We start from the raw sequence: 15,936 nt of genomic DNA on the forward strand, positions 1-15,936 counted from the left end.
ATCTTTCCATTAACCCACGAATCCTCTACATACTTAGCATGAAATCCCCTTTCCTTAAAAATTTCTATCTTCCCAGACGTCTTGATTCTCTCAAACTTTCAGACTCTTCTTTGTTCTTTGCCCGATATCTTCTACTTTGGTCATCTTCTTCATCGTTCCTCCCTCAAACTTTGTTAAATGGCTTCAGGATCCAGCCAGGTCCAACCATCATACGAATCTGGCGAAGGCATAGCTACCTTACGCCGCTTACTCAACGGACTGCATCGCCCTCGGGCAGGTTTGTATTATGAACTTTTCTTTGAAGCGCATGGGGCACAATCGTTGGGTCTTACATGGATTTCTCATGTCCCTGCAGTGATAAAGAACAATATGCCCAGGGGTAACTGGTTTTCCCCAAATCCTTTCTTGGCTGAGTCGAGCATTTCTTCAGTCAAATGGTCGTCATATCGTCGAGGCTTTCCTCTAATGAACGATCCGGCTTGGGCTCAGTGGAATGATGAACTAGAGCCAACTTTTAAGAAGAAATGGATGAATAATGGTATCTATGAACTAATAATGCTTTCAAAAACTACCATTATTCCCAAGCCCGAACTGCTTGCTACTTCTCTTCTTTTCTGGAATTCAGACACAAATACTTTTGACTTTCGCATAGGTCCCATGTCTCCAACTGTTCTAGACATGGCCCAAGTCTTCGGGCTAAGACCATCGAGCAGGATAGTAGATGTTACTCAAGACTGGGTTCCCCCTTCAATTGTTGAAAGCTTAGGTTCCTCCACCTCTTTCCTTTCACTGGAATATAACTATGCAACTTTCAAGGGTTACGGAACTTCTTTCAAGGGGTTCATCCCTTTCGTAAAGGAGAATTTTGGAGTAGATTCTTCTCACGTTGATAAGGATCAAGAACACATGTACTTTCTTTTATACTGGCTTAACAAGCATGTCTTCCCCAATAAGTCTAAAGGGGTGAATGTTGAATGGATTCCCTTAGTAGAAGCTCTCCACAACTTTGATAATGTTGCTACAGGTCCATTCCTTCTTTCTCATCTCTACCACCTCCTCTTTGAAATGACTCAAGGCGAGCCATTTGAAACCAATCTGAATGGACCCATATGGATGATCCAAACATGGCTTCAATGGTATTTCCTAGCGTTTCGAGCTGCTAACTTAGAGTTCCCAGAAGGTATGGCCCCTGCCCGAATCTTAGCTGAAGTTGCTCCTACGGATCACTCCACATTTGCCTGCTTCTTCTTCTTCAAAGTTTGTAGAACCCGATCATACTTGGAATGGGATGCGTCAGTTTTGAGGAGATATCCTTAGTTCTCTAATCAAGCCTTCCAAGACGCTCCTAGGGAAGATGCCACTTCTTTTTTCAGGGAGAAATTCATTAGTTGTATTCAACCAAGAGACATGGCCTGGAGAGTTTGGGGCAATCGATATGATCGAGGGTTGGAGGTGTATCATCCTAACTTTTGCAGTAGGTAATTAGGCTTTATGCAAGCCATTCCCATTTCGTTCTTTGATTCTATCCATTATGGTACTTCCTTCCGATTACCATCCCCTTCAGATGGGACCTTTCGAGATGCCCGACGTAGTCTTGAAGTTATGAATCAGGCCACCCGAAAATCCATAGTTCTCAATTTTGAATGTACTCCACTCTTTTCTGCCTGGTGGGAAGACAAATGGACCAAGAAATATGGAGGAGATTTGCGGGAAACTCATGACCGACTCTTCAGTCAACTTTCCCTCAAGTAATACCCTAGTTCGGGCAAACTTGAAAACTGGAAGGAAATGATCCAGCAGAAGAACCGATGACTTTTGATAGGTATTGCTCTTCTTGACTTGACTCTGTCCCCCTTATGAAGTCCTTTAAATCTTACTTTGCTTGATCCTGCAGCCCAAGTAGATGTTGAAACAGCGCCCATTGAGTACGAGGATGACTCAGCTAATGCAGCAGTTCTTTATGGAGCCGCAGTAGAAGCTAAAAGACGAGAAGCTGGAGAAGGCGAATATGTTTTGGAATTTATTAGAGATTCAGAGGCTGAAGAAACTCCTGATGCAAACATTAAAGCACCTAAACGAAGGAAAGTAGTTGTGATTGAGACCTCAGAATCTGAACCTGCATCCCCACCCAAACCTAAACGACCAATTCCCACCAAAAAGAGTAAAAGAACAAGAACCATCCAGACTTCCAAACCTTCAGTCCTGTCTGCTCCGGTTTCTGAGGCAGGCAAAAAGAAGCAAAAGTCTTCAAGTAAGTTTCATGTTCTCCTTTATCAAACTGCCATCCTTCTTCCTTATCTATTTGTTCTTGTCTTCTTTGAAATCAGGACCTCAAGCATCCAAAAAACCAACTATTGCTTCAAGGGAGGATCCACTAAGAGCTGAAATGTATCAAAAGGCTGAGGATTTGCGAAATATCACCCTCAAAGAGCTTGAGGTATTTTGCTTGTATTTTTATCTGCATAATCTTCCTTAAACTCTGAACATGATTGCTTGATCTAGGTCGCGAGGGAAGAAAATATTCTTCTGCCTGAGGCCTCTTTGTCATCTGCCCGAGAAACAAGCGTCTTTCCTCCTCGGGTTAATCCTTCAGAGGTGCATTTCCCTCAATCTTGAATCTTGGATAACTTTATAGTTTCTGGAACAAATGCCTAATCCTTTCTCTTCTGCTCTCTTCATCCAGGTCGGGGTATTTGCCCTATTGCCTAGTCAATGATCACCTTCAAAATATGTAATTTCTCCTTCTGCCCTGTAGGTAACTCCATCTTCCCAATTTGATCCATCCACATGAGTCATATTGCACTTTGTGGATGAGGGCAGTAATTCAGTGAGCACTCGTCCTATCATTAAGTTTATGTACATTGCGTCCATATTAACTCATGTTTATATTTTCTTCAGCCTTCCCCCATATATGGACCACAACAACCGTCAGTGGTAACACGTGACCAACCCGTAGTCCCTGATATTCCTGTGACCTCAGGAGCAGCTATTTTACACGTGCTTGCTTGCCCAATAGTTACCACTGATGAGCTTCCTTCTTCTCCTCAGGGTCGAACTCAGGTATGGAAGTATTTCCTTTCTAGTTTCTTCTTATATCCTGCTTTATCAACAATTGCTACAATCCCTGGATGTCTCTTAGGGCGTTGGTGAAGTTTCGGGCACAACTTTTTCTTCCCCTGTTGGTGATAGTGGTTCTCCTCCTCAAATAGGAGTAGATATTCTTCCTTTTAAAGCCCCAGAGCTTAGTCAAGCATATTTCTTCTTCCCAAAACTTCTCTTTACTTCAAACTACATTTCTTGCCTTAATTTGGTCTTCTCTGTTTCTTACAGCAGGCCTTGAGAGAAGCTTCGGGCAAATCTCCTCCGCGTTTGGTGCGTAAAACGGAGCTCCCCAGGCCTTCTTCAACTTTTGGAGGTACAGAGATTACCCTTTCTGTGCTTAAGAAGACTAGGAAGACCGAAATTGCCCCATTAGTGGTTACTACTCCATTAGAAGAAACTGGAGTGCGAACCCTTCCTGCTTCTTCTTCATTTTCAACGACTGCCAACTTGCCCGAACTTTTTGAAGAATTTAGGCAACTTGAGACAAGGCTGAAATCTTCAAAGCATTCTTCAGCACCTTCCGACTTTCAAGAGCAACACCGAGCTTTCCAAGAATTGGCTAGGAATGACTTCTCAGCTTCATTCAGCCTCAAGGCTCTTTGTGACCTAGAAAAGGTTACAATTGAGCTCTTTAAAGCTGATCAGTTATCCAAAGCCCAACATGATTCCTTTCTCTCTTATTTTGAGAATTTGAGGGCTCTTAGGGAGCAGCATCAGAGAGCTGATAGACAAGCCAATCGTGTAAAATACTTTAAGGAGAATGAATCAAGTACTTCTGCACAGGTCGAGCAGTTGATGGATGAGGGCTTGCTGACAAAAGAAATGATCGGAGTGGTAACTTCTGAAATCCAGAAGCTGGAGGAACAACTTATTGCTCTTAAAGCTGAGCAAGCAACTCTTCTTGGCACCCTTAAACATCAAATCGAAGAAGTGAAGAAGTCAAACTCGGAGCTAAAGTACACTAGGTCTCAACTTGCAAATAGCAATACTGTTCTGGCCGAACCTAATAGAATTTTTGTAATTATGCAGACTTATCATTCCCAAATAATCACTTTGAGTAAAGATGTAAAATTGTTAGACTAGGATTACTTGTAACCCTTTTTCTAGCAGAATCAACATCTGTTTTGCCTCTGCTTGCTTTGCTTTATGGCTCTTGTCTGAATTGACTTTGGGCAACTCCCTGCCCCATTGTTTATTTTCTTTTTCTTCTGCTTCCCTTACTAATACCAATTTTAGGACCTCATCATAATCACTTGGTCCCTCTTATGGTACTATTATTTAAGCGGGGGTGTTAGGGCAACCTGGGATCTATCTCCTTCTTCTTTTGTGACAAATGATGACCATGGCTTTTCTACCCAAATCAGGTTGACCATGTTGATAGGGGCTTCAGGGAAAGGGTTTGTATCAACTATCATAATGGCTTGGGGTTTGTCCAGCAATAGCTTTCCCTTCACTATAAGGTTTTGTATCCAATCTCTGAACTAGACACAATTGGCTATGGAATGATTGAAGGTATAGTGTAACTTGCAATATTTCTTCCCTCTCAACTTTTATGGCTTGGGCATTTTTTTAGTACTGTCGGGCAAAATTACTCTTGCCCGCACCAGTTCCTCATAGATCTCAAGAGCTTTGGCCAAGTCAAAGGAATAACTTTGGTACTTGGGAGGCTTCATTGGTACAAACCATCCATCATTCATCATGATTTTCTGATCTTTGATGGGTTGAACCACCCTTTTCACTGTTAATGGTTTGAAATGAGTGGTCATCTTAGCAGCACAAACATCAATTTCCTCCTTATCATGACCATCTTCATGCTTTAGCCGTGTTTCTTCTATCTCCACACGATGAATCGCAGCTTTGTTTTTGTAAAAATGAGGAGCCTTGGAAGTGTGCTTCACTTGTTGTTCTTCTAGCAGTAGCCTTTCACACTTTGTTGCAGCGATTACCAATTCTTAAAACTCATTGAATTGCGTATCATAGAACCTCTTCCTCAAAGGTAACCTCAGAGCCTTTTGGGCGATTGATATGAGTTGAGCTTGGTTGACGGGGAATTGACACCTCATCCTTGTTTTCCTGAACCTCATCATGAAGTCCTCTGTAAACTCATGTTCGTATTGTTTGACTTCAACCAGATCATTAATAGTCATCTCTGGTTCTATTCTGTAAAACTGTTCATGGAAGGTCATCTCCATCTGCCCCCAATTGGCAATAGAGTTAGGGGGTAATAGAGAATACCATTGAGATGCTAATCCCGCCAATGAATTTCCAAACAACCTTAACTTGTAGTTCGGGTTGTCTTCATATGCCACACAATGATTGGAGAATTTGAAAATGTGGTCTCTGGAGGACACACTACCATCTTCACCAGTAAATGTTGGGAATGCAGGCATTTTGAAGTTGAGAGGAAACGGGTTTTGCTCATCAATGTACTCAGGGTAAGGCTTTTGATAGGTAACCCTGAATACTGGGCGAATTCATGGTTGAGCATTATGAACCATCGTCCTCCTCAACTCAGCCAACTTCTCCCTTAGTTGTTGAGTAGCTATATTATTGTTTTGGAAAAGAAGGGCAGACTCGTTCTTCAGGCTCCGGTCGTTGCCCGCGCCTGCTTCTTTCTTTGCCTCAGGCTTCCTCCAGTTGACTACTCCTCCCTTATTAACCAGATGAGGTGGCCTATAAGGAGGAGGTTTATCTGAGATGACCAAGCCTTCTTTTCCACATATTCTTCCGATTATTATGGGCATCCCATACCTCGTCATTTCTTGTTCATTTTGCTTCCTATTAAATGATAATAATGGAAAGCTAGGGAATTCTTTTTCTAGAACTGGTTCAATCACGGGCTGGTTCCTTCAGGTACTTCTTTTTCCTTTCCCTTATCTTGTTTTTCTTCTAATAACGGAAATAGGGGAATAACTGGTTCACTTCTGATGGTAACCTGGCTCATCCCACTTCCTTGAGCACCTTTTGGAGTAGAAAACTCCAGATCTAATCTTCTTTGTAGATTTCCTATCAAGGTACACAGTCTACTTACTTCCCCCTTAGTTTCCAAAGGGATTATTTTCATGCTCTTCAACACTTGTATCATAGTAGCCTGCAATTCTTCATTAGTCCATTTTCCTTCAATTCTTCCAGATGAAGTTGGGCTTTCCAGGACCACCTGTCCTGATGGAGAAGAAGGATTTCCTAGTTGATCTATCATTTTTAACAAATGTTGAAACGATTCGTATTTTGTCCTCTTTTTGACATACGAGATTGAAACATAAATCCCACCGGGCGTGCCAAAACTATGTTCGTGGCTAGAATTTCCGTTGGGGATGTTTCCTAACCGACGTGCACACAGTTCCCTGAGAGGTTGGTGCCGGCTGATGCTTTCTGTCGGGCTTCTACTTACTGGCGGGCTTGTCGGGCAAATCTTGTTGGGCAAGGCTGAAAGAGAAGGACAAGGTTAACTTTGAAAGGTTCCTTTATAGGGCCTTCGATGTAGGCCTTGAGGCTCACAATCAAGATTAACTTTTAGGTGTTCAGGCGTGCCACTGCCATCTTTAGCATGGCAGATATAAAACAGATGTTGAGTTTTAATTGCATATATACCCGAGAGGCTGTTTTAGTTATGAAAGGTGCCTTTGTGGGGCCTTAGGTGTAGGCCTTGAGGCTTCCCATCAATAACTAACCCAGTACTCGAACATATAATGTTTATTTCATTGGTTGCAGAAGTGTTATGACTATTATACTTCTAATTACCCGAGCCCGAAGAGCAAAATGCATCCACATAGGTGCCTTTATAGGGCCTTAGGTGTAGGCCTTGAGACTTCCCATCAGAATTACTTCTATACTTAAACGTTCTACGATAATCATAATATAACAAAAATAAAACTAAGAAATAGGTCGATTACTTATGCCCCAAGTAACTTCAGACTTCTTGTTATCAAAGACTGTCGTGGATGGGTTAAGTCCACATAAGGTTCTTGTTTACGCCTTGAGACCAAGGACTTTTGGATGATCAATCTTACATGCCCGATGGTTTAAAACTTAGATCTGATTTAAGTTGTGACTACATATTCCAATCTGATTCAAGCACTGAGGAGTCTTTCAATCATCAACTTGCTGGAACTAACTTGGATACAAATGGAAGTATACAACATATTACTAGACTTATGAATGAAAAGACAAAAAACAAAGAAGGTCGGGCAAGGTTTCACCTTGTCGGGCAAGACTGGTCGTCTTGCAACTTCCTATCTTTGTGATTTATAGAGGGGCTTGAGAGCTTTAGAAAGAGGGATAGGGAGATGATTTTACAGAAGGAAATCGATACTACAGCAGGATTTATGCAAGGTAGCAGAGCTTTTACAAAGGCTTTGGGTGAAGGTTGATCCCGAAAAGGATGAAGGCTTGGGCTGACTACAGCTTTGTTGAAAGAAAATCTGGCTTGAGCAGAGTTTGTGCTTGTATTTGTTTGTTTGTTTGAGTGTCCTCATCTCTGATTTCTCTTTCTTCTTTTATAAATAGTTTGGCTTGGCCTTCTGTAGCTTTAACCTTGCCCGAATGCAACTTGAAGGGCAATGACTCATCAGCTTTTCACTTGTACTGCCACTGTAAAGTGCTTTTGGGATGATTAGCTGGCTTGTCTACACCACTTGGTCTCTAGGTAGGTAAACAAGTGGTGCAAATGATCTGCACATAGTCGAAAAAAAACCCTTTTTTGCCTTCTGGGCTTTGGTTGGGCTTCGGGCTCCCTTCCTCCTAGTCTTCTTGTTGGGCTGACTCCCTTTTGAGCCCAATAGTTCAAGTTTTAACCCAAACAAAAACCCTGTTTGGTTCCCCACAAAGTTGAGGAAAACCCCAAAGATTGATTTTTTTTTTTTTTTTTTGTATGTCTAGATTGCTTTCTCATCTGGGTTTTTTCAAAGATGATGTATTTTCAGCTCATATTCCTTAATTATGATTAGTAGTTAATTGGTTTTTTGAGCTGAATAATATGAGTGTAACAAGTTGTTAATTGAGATTTTTTTTGGTGATCTTCATTTCGTTTGATATCCGAACAGGCAATTACAGCGGGGGTTTTGTCAACGAACAGTGACATAATGTCGCAGAAGCTCACCGGCATTCAGAAACTTCAGATAAGACAGCTCCTTCTCAAAGTGGTAAGGTTTCCATATCAATGATTTTATGAAAGTTTGTATCTGTGATCTGTGTATGTGTGCATACTGTATATGAAAGAAATAGTGATTTTTGAAAGTAGTAAAGTTGGTTTAAACTCATTGTTCGATCATTTGAACCTAATTTTATGTTTTTGTCGAAAAATATGTCTACTAGCATTTGCTATGAAACTGAAGTGTTTGTATATTCACTTTCACGCAGATGTTCAATCATGCATTCTATTTTAGAAACCTTGTCAAACTAATTTCTCTCCCACTCCGTTAAACAAAGACAAAGACGAAGGAAGACAGCAGCCACTACCCATCCATCTGCTTCTCCTCCACTCCACCCTCCGTCAGAATTCCTCTCCGTTTCCTCAATTCTGAAGGTCCCTTCACATATCTCTCTCAATGTTTTGCTAGGTCCAGATTTCAATTTTAGTTTGTGTAATTAGATTTCAATTGTAGGTACATCAAAATCGGAATTCAGATTTCAATTTTAGTTTTTGTAATTAGATTTCAATTATAGGTACATCAAAATCGGAATTCAGATTTCAATTTTAGTTTGTGTAATTAGAATTTCTGGAAATAGGTTGCTGTAAAATTTATGAGGTAGTAGAATTTGGTATGCTGTAAAGTGTTTCTTGATATTATGAATTTCTGGTAATAGGTTGCTGTAAAATTTATAGATGTTCGTTTTGTGAATTGGGTGTATGAATGATTTGTGGGTTTTGGTTTTGCAAGAGAAAGCTTGGGGTGTGGGGAAGTTGTGGCATCGGCGGCTTGCGAATTTGATTGGGTCTTACTATGATGGGAATGAAAGGCTGCTTGTTACTGAGCAAATGCTTACTGATACTTTGGCTAAGCATTTGTTCCACTGTATGTCAAACAAAATCTATCTTTATTTACCATTCGTCTTTCGACTTCACCTAGTTTATTAAGAATGCTATTTTTAGCTCAGCTTCTAAGATTTCTCAGTGACCCTTTTGTGAAGTACCTCTAAATATATAGCTTTTTAACAAGCAAACATTGAAATGCAAGATGGTATTGACATTAGTTTTCTACAACATGACACAATCCATTAACCTTTGTTATTTTTTATTTGTTTTTGTTAATGGTTTGGTCATTGATCTTAGTTGGCCACTAATCTTACCTTGTAGTTTTGTTAATCCCAGATGATATTAAACATTGCCTTTCATTTGGAGAAGTCGTGGCGAGGTGTTTTTACTTTTTAGTACACTCTGGTATCTAGTGTGCCAGTACTGTGCTTGTCTTTGTACTGCTAATTTATTAAGTTTTGCATAAGCAATCAATTCAATGTTTTGAGTTTCGTTCCTACAAATTGAGAATTAGTTGCTGTGTTCGTCAAAAATTAATTTTTGAGCTCTGCTTGTTTATACAGGGGAGAATCAAACCATTGAGTGGGCCATGCGTTTAAGAGTGGCTCTTTATATTGCTGAAGCTTTAGATTATTGCAGTACCAAGGGTCACCCGTTATACCACGATTTGAATGCTTATAGGGTTCTCTTTGACGAGGTATTCGATTCTCAAATTCAATCATCTTAGTTTAAATTGTGTTTTCAGTCACTTCAGTGTTTACTACTTTTTAGGGTGATAATATAGTATCTGAATGGACTTGTAGGATGGTGATCTTCGTCTTTCATGTTTTGGCTTGATGAGAAATAGTAGGGATGGGAAGAGTTACAGCACAAATCTTGCTTACACGCCACCTGAATATTTAAGAAATGGTAATAACTTCTCTAGCCTAGATATCACCTATCCCTTTGATAATTTTCTTGTCACTATTCTAGTTTTCCTATCTAAACGACTTCTGCCTGAGATATGCTGACTTTACTGGTTGTTTATTTACTTTGTAGGAAGGGTCACTCCAGAAAGTGTTGTATATAGCTTTGGCACCGTCCCTCTAGATCTGTGGGAAGCACATCCCTCCAAGTCATGTAAGCGGACTGCTATAAATGTGTGTCCTACTCCTTTGCTTACTTATTCAAACTAGAGTCTTTAGCGTTGTACTATAGTCATGTTGGAGTGTGTCAACTTGTAATTGTTCGCTCAAAGTTAAAGTTAATTGATTACAAATAATCTTTAGTGGATCTGTTTATACTAAACTTTGAGTAATTAAAAAATAAATGTTAAACAACGTGGTACTCCTTTTGTTTCGTCTATAATGGCTTTGTTTGGTAGCTTATTTCAAAGTATTTGGTATGGTATTTATTACAGCTTGTGTATTCGTTTCATGCCAACTACTCCATCAGAGGCAATTTACTTTGGATTTACAGCTTGTGTATATAAGGACATGTCATCGCCCTGACGGAGGAAGTGGAAACCCTAAAAGATAAGATTGTGGCCCAAGAAGCAGCCTAGGATGCTCGGGAAGCCCAGATTGCTGCTCAGTTATCGGCTCAGATAAGATGAGCATGATCTTACGGGCCTTACAGATGTCCGGCCTCCAAACCCCGATGCCAGCACCTGATCTTGCTCCACCTTCGACCTCTCAGCCACTTCGCCTAGCCTATACCCAGTAGCATGATGTATCAAACCTAAAAGACTACTTGTAGTTTTTTCTTTTTTCTTCGGACATCTTGTATGTATATTTCATATATTTATAATTAAATACTTTTTTTTGGTTTATTAATTATTGTTTAGAATTTAATTACAATATTTATTAAAAATTAAATAAAAAATATTTTTGCCAAAAAAAAAACAAAGGTTTGTGTGACGAAGAAATAACATGCGTCTGCGTCATGCAAAGACACTTTGCGCAATGCATGTTACTTCTTCGTCGTGCAAACCCTGCTTTTACTGCCTTAACGTGATAGTTGGTAGGCGACAAAGGTTTTGTTGGGCTAATTTTTGAGCGACAAAGGACCTACGTCACGTAAACTGTTTTTTGTACTAGTGATTAGTCCCCCTAGTCGATCCGATTCTTTATTTTAGGTATTCAAGGGAAAACTTGGACTTTTCCAATTCTTTACATGTAAGTAAACGCAGGGAAAAGTTAATGATTGAAATGATTCTCTTACCCATATTTTAGTAAACAGATTGAACCAAAAAATCAAAATAATTCCAATTCCTATTCCTTGTATGTAAACATGCCCTGAATGTTACTTCCATGCCAAAAGAATTTCTCTTTTTCATTTTAGAAAACTTCAACAATACGAAGGGAAAAAAAACCAAGGAACATTGTGAGAATCGATAAAAAAAACTCTCCTTTTAATAGAGTAGGTTTTGAGTTCAAATTTCAAAAACATTAGTCCATAGTTATGAACTATTTCCGAATCAATTATTCAACAAATTAGACAAGGTGGCTAAAATTGAAAGAGAAAAATCGATCAAAAATGAAGTAGTATTTTCAGTCTTTGAAGGTGTGAGATCATATAACTCTCGAGAAGTTCCTTAGTTACTGTTAAAACACACGAGACATGTTGCAATGATTAGCTTATAGTCAGATGAATCATAAGAGGATGATTTATAATCTTTATATAGTTACTAGAATAAGTCGGATATCAAAAGACCAAAACCGTAGCATTTAAAATTTCCAAGTCGCGGGCTGCTGGCCATTTATCATTAACGAGGAATTTGTTAGCTTTTGGTGTAGTCATATTTTCTTCTAACTATAGTTAAGTACGTCAACCATCCGGGAAAATCAAGCACTTCTACTTCTTGGATGCAAATGGATGTGTATATAATATGAAGCTAACTCATTACATATTCAGTTCATTTTTGTACCCCCAAACGCACAAAGAGGGATCGATATATAGAAGGTTTAAAGCTACATAAGATTAGGCAAAAAAATGGGAAATAGGGTTGGAAGTTACAAAGCTGTGCGTGCACTCAATTGAAGTTGAAGAAAGACTAGAAAGTCATACAACTTCATCAAACAGTTTGAGAATTAAGGTGCGTATGACAACCACGCAACTGGAGGAGCTGATAGCGGAGGTGGACATGACTAGAGGCCCCAAGTCAAATTCCGATCTAGGCCGTGTGATCCTCCGAGAATGCTTGGAAGGTAGGCTTAGCGCTCGTACTGTTGCTGCTGTTGAGAATCATGATGCTAGGGTTTGGAAGTTAAGCACCATTTGTCAAGGAGGAGAAGAAGAACATGAGCATCTTTTGTAAGCTACTAATAAAAAAATGTATAATATAGTTGCATTCGCTTTGATCACGATTCCTGTAAAGTAAAATAAGTGTTGCAATTAATTTTCTTATTATCAGTTACTGATAGTGATATATGTTAGCTAAAATATGTCTATAGGAATAATTTAGTATGTCATTTTTTTAAGGGGAGGTAAGAATAAAATTATAATCGTGTGTACAAAGTTAGTTAGAGTAGTGTATTCATTGTTTTTACTGAATTTAAACTTTTTATTGTCAATTAATTTTATTGTGAAACTTCAACTTTTTTCATGGAAAGACTATGACCACCATTAATTTGGGTTTCAAACTCTCAATACTTCTCTCCCCATAATTTAGACTGGAATATAACTTAAATTAAAAATATAGAAATATAGTTTTTACCCCTCTGTAAGTTTTATTTATTATGGTCTCTCTCGATGTTTCAAACTCTTTATTCTTTTGTCATATTCTTACTTCTATTACTCTTAAGCAAAGCTTGCATTAGATGGTTGATAATTTCAATACTTAATTATTATAGTTGGCTCAATATTGTATGATTTGTATATTCCAATCTCCCATAAATAAAAGTTTCTTAGCAATTCTTTTCTTAGCTTATATCTATTTCAACCAAAGAACAATACTTCATTTCTTTTTTCCAAATTATAATAATTAAGTGGGCCACTAATAATTAGGTTAAGATATACTTTCTTTGTCATCAATTTATCATGTAGGAAGCGTCTATTAGACGAATTTCAATATTTTAATCATATGGAGTGATGACACTAAATCTTTTTCTTGGGGGTATAGTCCAATGAGGATTTAGAAGGATTTTAAAAGACTTTAGAATCATGGTGTAGTCAATTAAAAAGTTAAAATAAAAATTAGAATTCTGGTGCAGTCAACTAAGATTTTATAGAGTCCATGCAAATTTATAGGTATTCATATATTTAGAGATTTTGAAGGATTTCATTCAATAAGAGATTTTGTAGGATTTGAGAAGGGATGGTAAGCATAACAAAATCCTACCTCCACCTCTAGGATTTGTTTTCAACCCCCTTGCTTTCTTTCTCTCTCTCTCTCTCTCAACTCTGCAACTTGAGCTTTCTTTCTCACTATGACAGTCCGTCCCTAATTTTAAGAATTTTTAAAGTTTTAATAAAGGATTTTACAAAAATGCCCTTTGAGGTACGCGCATTATTCGAGGTTAATCGTTGTGTCGTGCCTTCTAAGATTTGTTTTCTTGACATATCCTCGTAGTACTCGTCGCTACGAACGTGTGGGCGCTGACGGTTCGTTATTTGGAGTTATAAAGAAAAAGATTTTAAAGTTTGAAGTTTGGGCATTTTATAAATTTTATTATTAAAATTTGGATGGCCCAGATTTAATGAAGAATTAAATGGATGGCTTGGATGTAAGGAAAATAAAAATAAATAAATATAAGTGAAAGAAGGTTTGTGTGTGTGTGTGTGCGTGAGAGGAAGAAACAGAGGAAGGAGATTGGGCAGAAATGCCCAATCGGGACAAGAGAGAAGAAGGCATCAGGAGGGATTGAGAGAGGGAGAAGCCGACCAATCGGAACAGAGGAAAGGAGGAAAGGAGAGAGGGCGAGAAGCGGAGGAAAGAAGATCAGAAAACGGGTTTTCCCCCAACCCGTTTACCCGCGACACCCACACCTAAATTCCGGCGATTTTCACCGGATTTCTCACAAATTGGATCAAGGTACCATTTCCAATCAACACTTAGGCCTTCCCTCTTCATGTTTCACCCCAACAATCATGAAATTTCGTGGTGATTTGGTGAAGAACACCCACACGGGTGCCGCGACCTTCTTGTCCAAATTCTTCAAATATTGAAATGTTTTCTTTCAATTACTACCACCATTAGTATTCCCTTAGGACCTATAACAAATCCAAAGCTTTGATTTGGACGGTGGAGTTGATTTGAAGGTCGAATTGGAACTCACCCAATTCTAGGGTTCGCACGGAATTTGATGAATTTGAAGTGTTTCCAGGCCAAATTGGCCTTGGCCACAGGTATAAAAGTTGCTCTACTCATTGAGATCTTCGATTCTGTATTTTTTGAGAATTTTTGGAAATAGTTGGATTTTCCGGCGAACCGGAGCGGCCGACCGTCACCCGCGGCGGCCCGTGCGGCGGCGCGTGGCCAATGGCCCGCCAATGTCATTCTTAGCATGTGTTTAAGGTTCTAGGTTCAGTTTTGATAATTGTTGGACGTAAATTGAGTAATTGAACCTAAGTTCGTTACAATTCGTGGTTAGGTAAAAATGTGAATTGACGATCCGATCGTTGGATCGTCACCAAACTTTGATACATTGTAATACGTAATATTTAAGGATTATAGGAACCTACGGATCGGGAATCCGATATACGGCTCTTTCGGAATTGGAGTTGTAAGTTCATAATGTAGAATGTTAACCGTCACTTGGTTTTGGAAATTGACGGAGATCCGACCGTTGGATGGTAATAAAATTTTAGGATGATGTCCTAGAGGTATATTGTGGACCTCTGGAAGTTATGGATTTGAAATCTAAGTTGCAGATCTTCCGGATCGAACTATATAGTGACGTGTCTTATATAAGTTATATATTCTATCGATATGAATTCTAAGGTTGGATTTGATTATCGTTCTAGGCGCTGGTCGTCACGAAGCCTTGATGTGTGCTACTAGGGAGTTGTTGGGCGAACTCCAGGTGAGTTGGCAGTTTTTGTTTTTCGTATTACCTATATACTATTAATTGTCCCAGAAATTGAATTTATATGAAAGTATGTTTTCAATTGCCATGATGCATATTATAAATTATATGAATTGATATTGATGCATATATATATATGTGAATTGGTGCTGTGGACGCACAGGTGAGTATCAAGTGAGTTCATATGATTTATATGAATGAATGATGATGTGAATTATGTTGAGAGCTCGTAACCTGCACCCCTGGTGTTAGTGCTTATGTTATTCACCCTGCATCACACGCTCACCTTGGATCCAAGTAGATGCTAGTCGTACAGACCACTAGAGGTGGTTCCGACATGCTAGTCGTACAGACCACTAGAGGTGGTTCCGACATGCCAGTCGTACAGACCATTAGAGGGGTTCCGACTGGTAGGTGACCTTAGATTATGTGCACAGATGATTAATGAGAGAAGCACTAGAGCGTATTATTTCACCATCTTAGTCGTACAGACTACTATAGGTAGTTCCGATTTATGTGCAGTGTAGTGCCGTACAGGTCACAGTTGGTGACTCCGGCAGGGCCGTACAGGTCACAGTTGGTGACTCCGGCTGGATGAGATATTGAGCTATAGAATCAGCCGTACAGAACCACTGTAGGGTCTCCGGTTGATTTATTATCTCACCTGAATTATATTGATGCATTCACATTATATTTTGGCATATGGCTTGGCATGGCATATTCTTTCTGAAAAGCATTGAAGGATTATAATTTGAGCTTTTGATGATATATATATATATATATATATATATATATATATATATATGTTTATATATTATTATGTTATTTTCTGGGAAAGTATACGGGTTTTAC

At 39.1% G+C, this 15,936-nt stretch overlaps 1 protein-coding gene across 3 annotated transcripts; it reads left to right on the forward strand.

Annotated features, from left to right (window-relative positions):
- Positions 1 to 8,097: 8,097 nt before the first annotated feature.
- LOC139195927 (serine/threonine-protein kinase BSK1-like) lies at positions 8,098 to 10,884 on the forward strand. Of its 3 annotated transcripts, none has more exons than XM_070821633.1 (6): positions 8,098 to 8,243; positions 8,461 to 9,116; positions 9,640 to 9,773; positions 9,880 to 9,985; positions 10,115 to 10,195; positions 10,476 to 10,884. In XM_070821633.1, exons 2-6 carry the CDS (start codon positions 8,951 to 8,953, stop codon positions 10,592 to 10,594), a joined length of 606 nt encoding a protein of 201 aa, XP_070677734.1. In that variant the 5' UTR covers positions 8,098 to 8,243; positions 8,461 to 8,950; the 3' UTR covers positions 10,595 to 10,884. The 3 variants fall into 3 exon arrangements, with proteins under 3 accessions (XP_070677734.1, XP_070677736.1, XP_070677735.1); XM_070821635.1 differs by having other exon boundaries at positions 8,119 to 8,243; positions 10,511 to 10,884; XM_070821634.1 differs by having other exon boundaries at positions 8,119 to 8,243; positions 10,535 to 10,884.
- The last annotated feature ends 5,052 nt before the right edge of the window (positions 10,885 to 15,936 follow it).

This window comes from Malus domestica, chromosome 01 (assembly GCF_042453785.1).
Source record: "Malus domestica chromosome 01, GDT2T_hap1".
Classification (NCBI taxonomy): domain Eukaryota; kingdom Viridiplantae; phylum Streptophyta; class Magnoliopsida; order Rosales; family Rosaceae; genus Malus; species Malus domestica.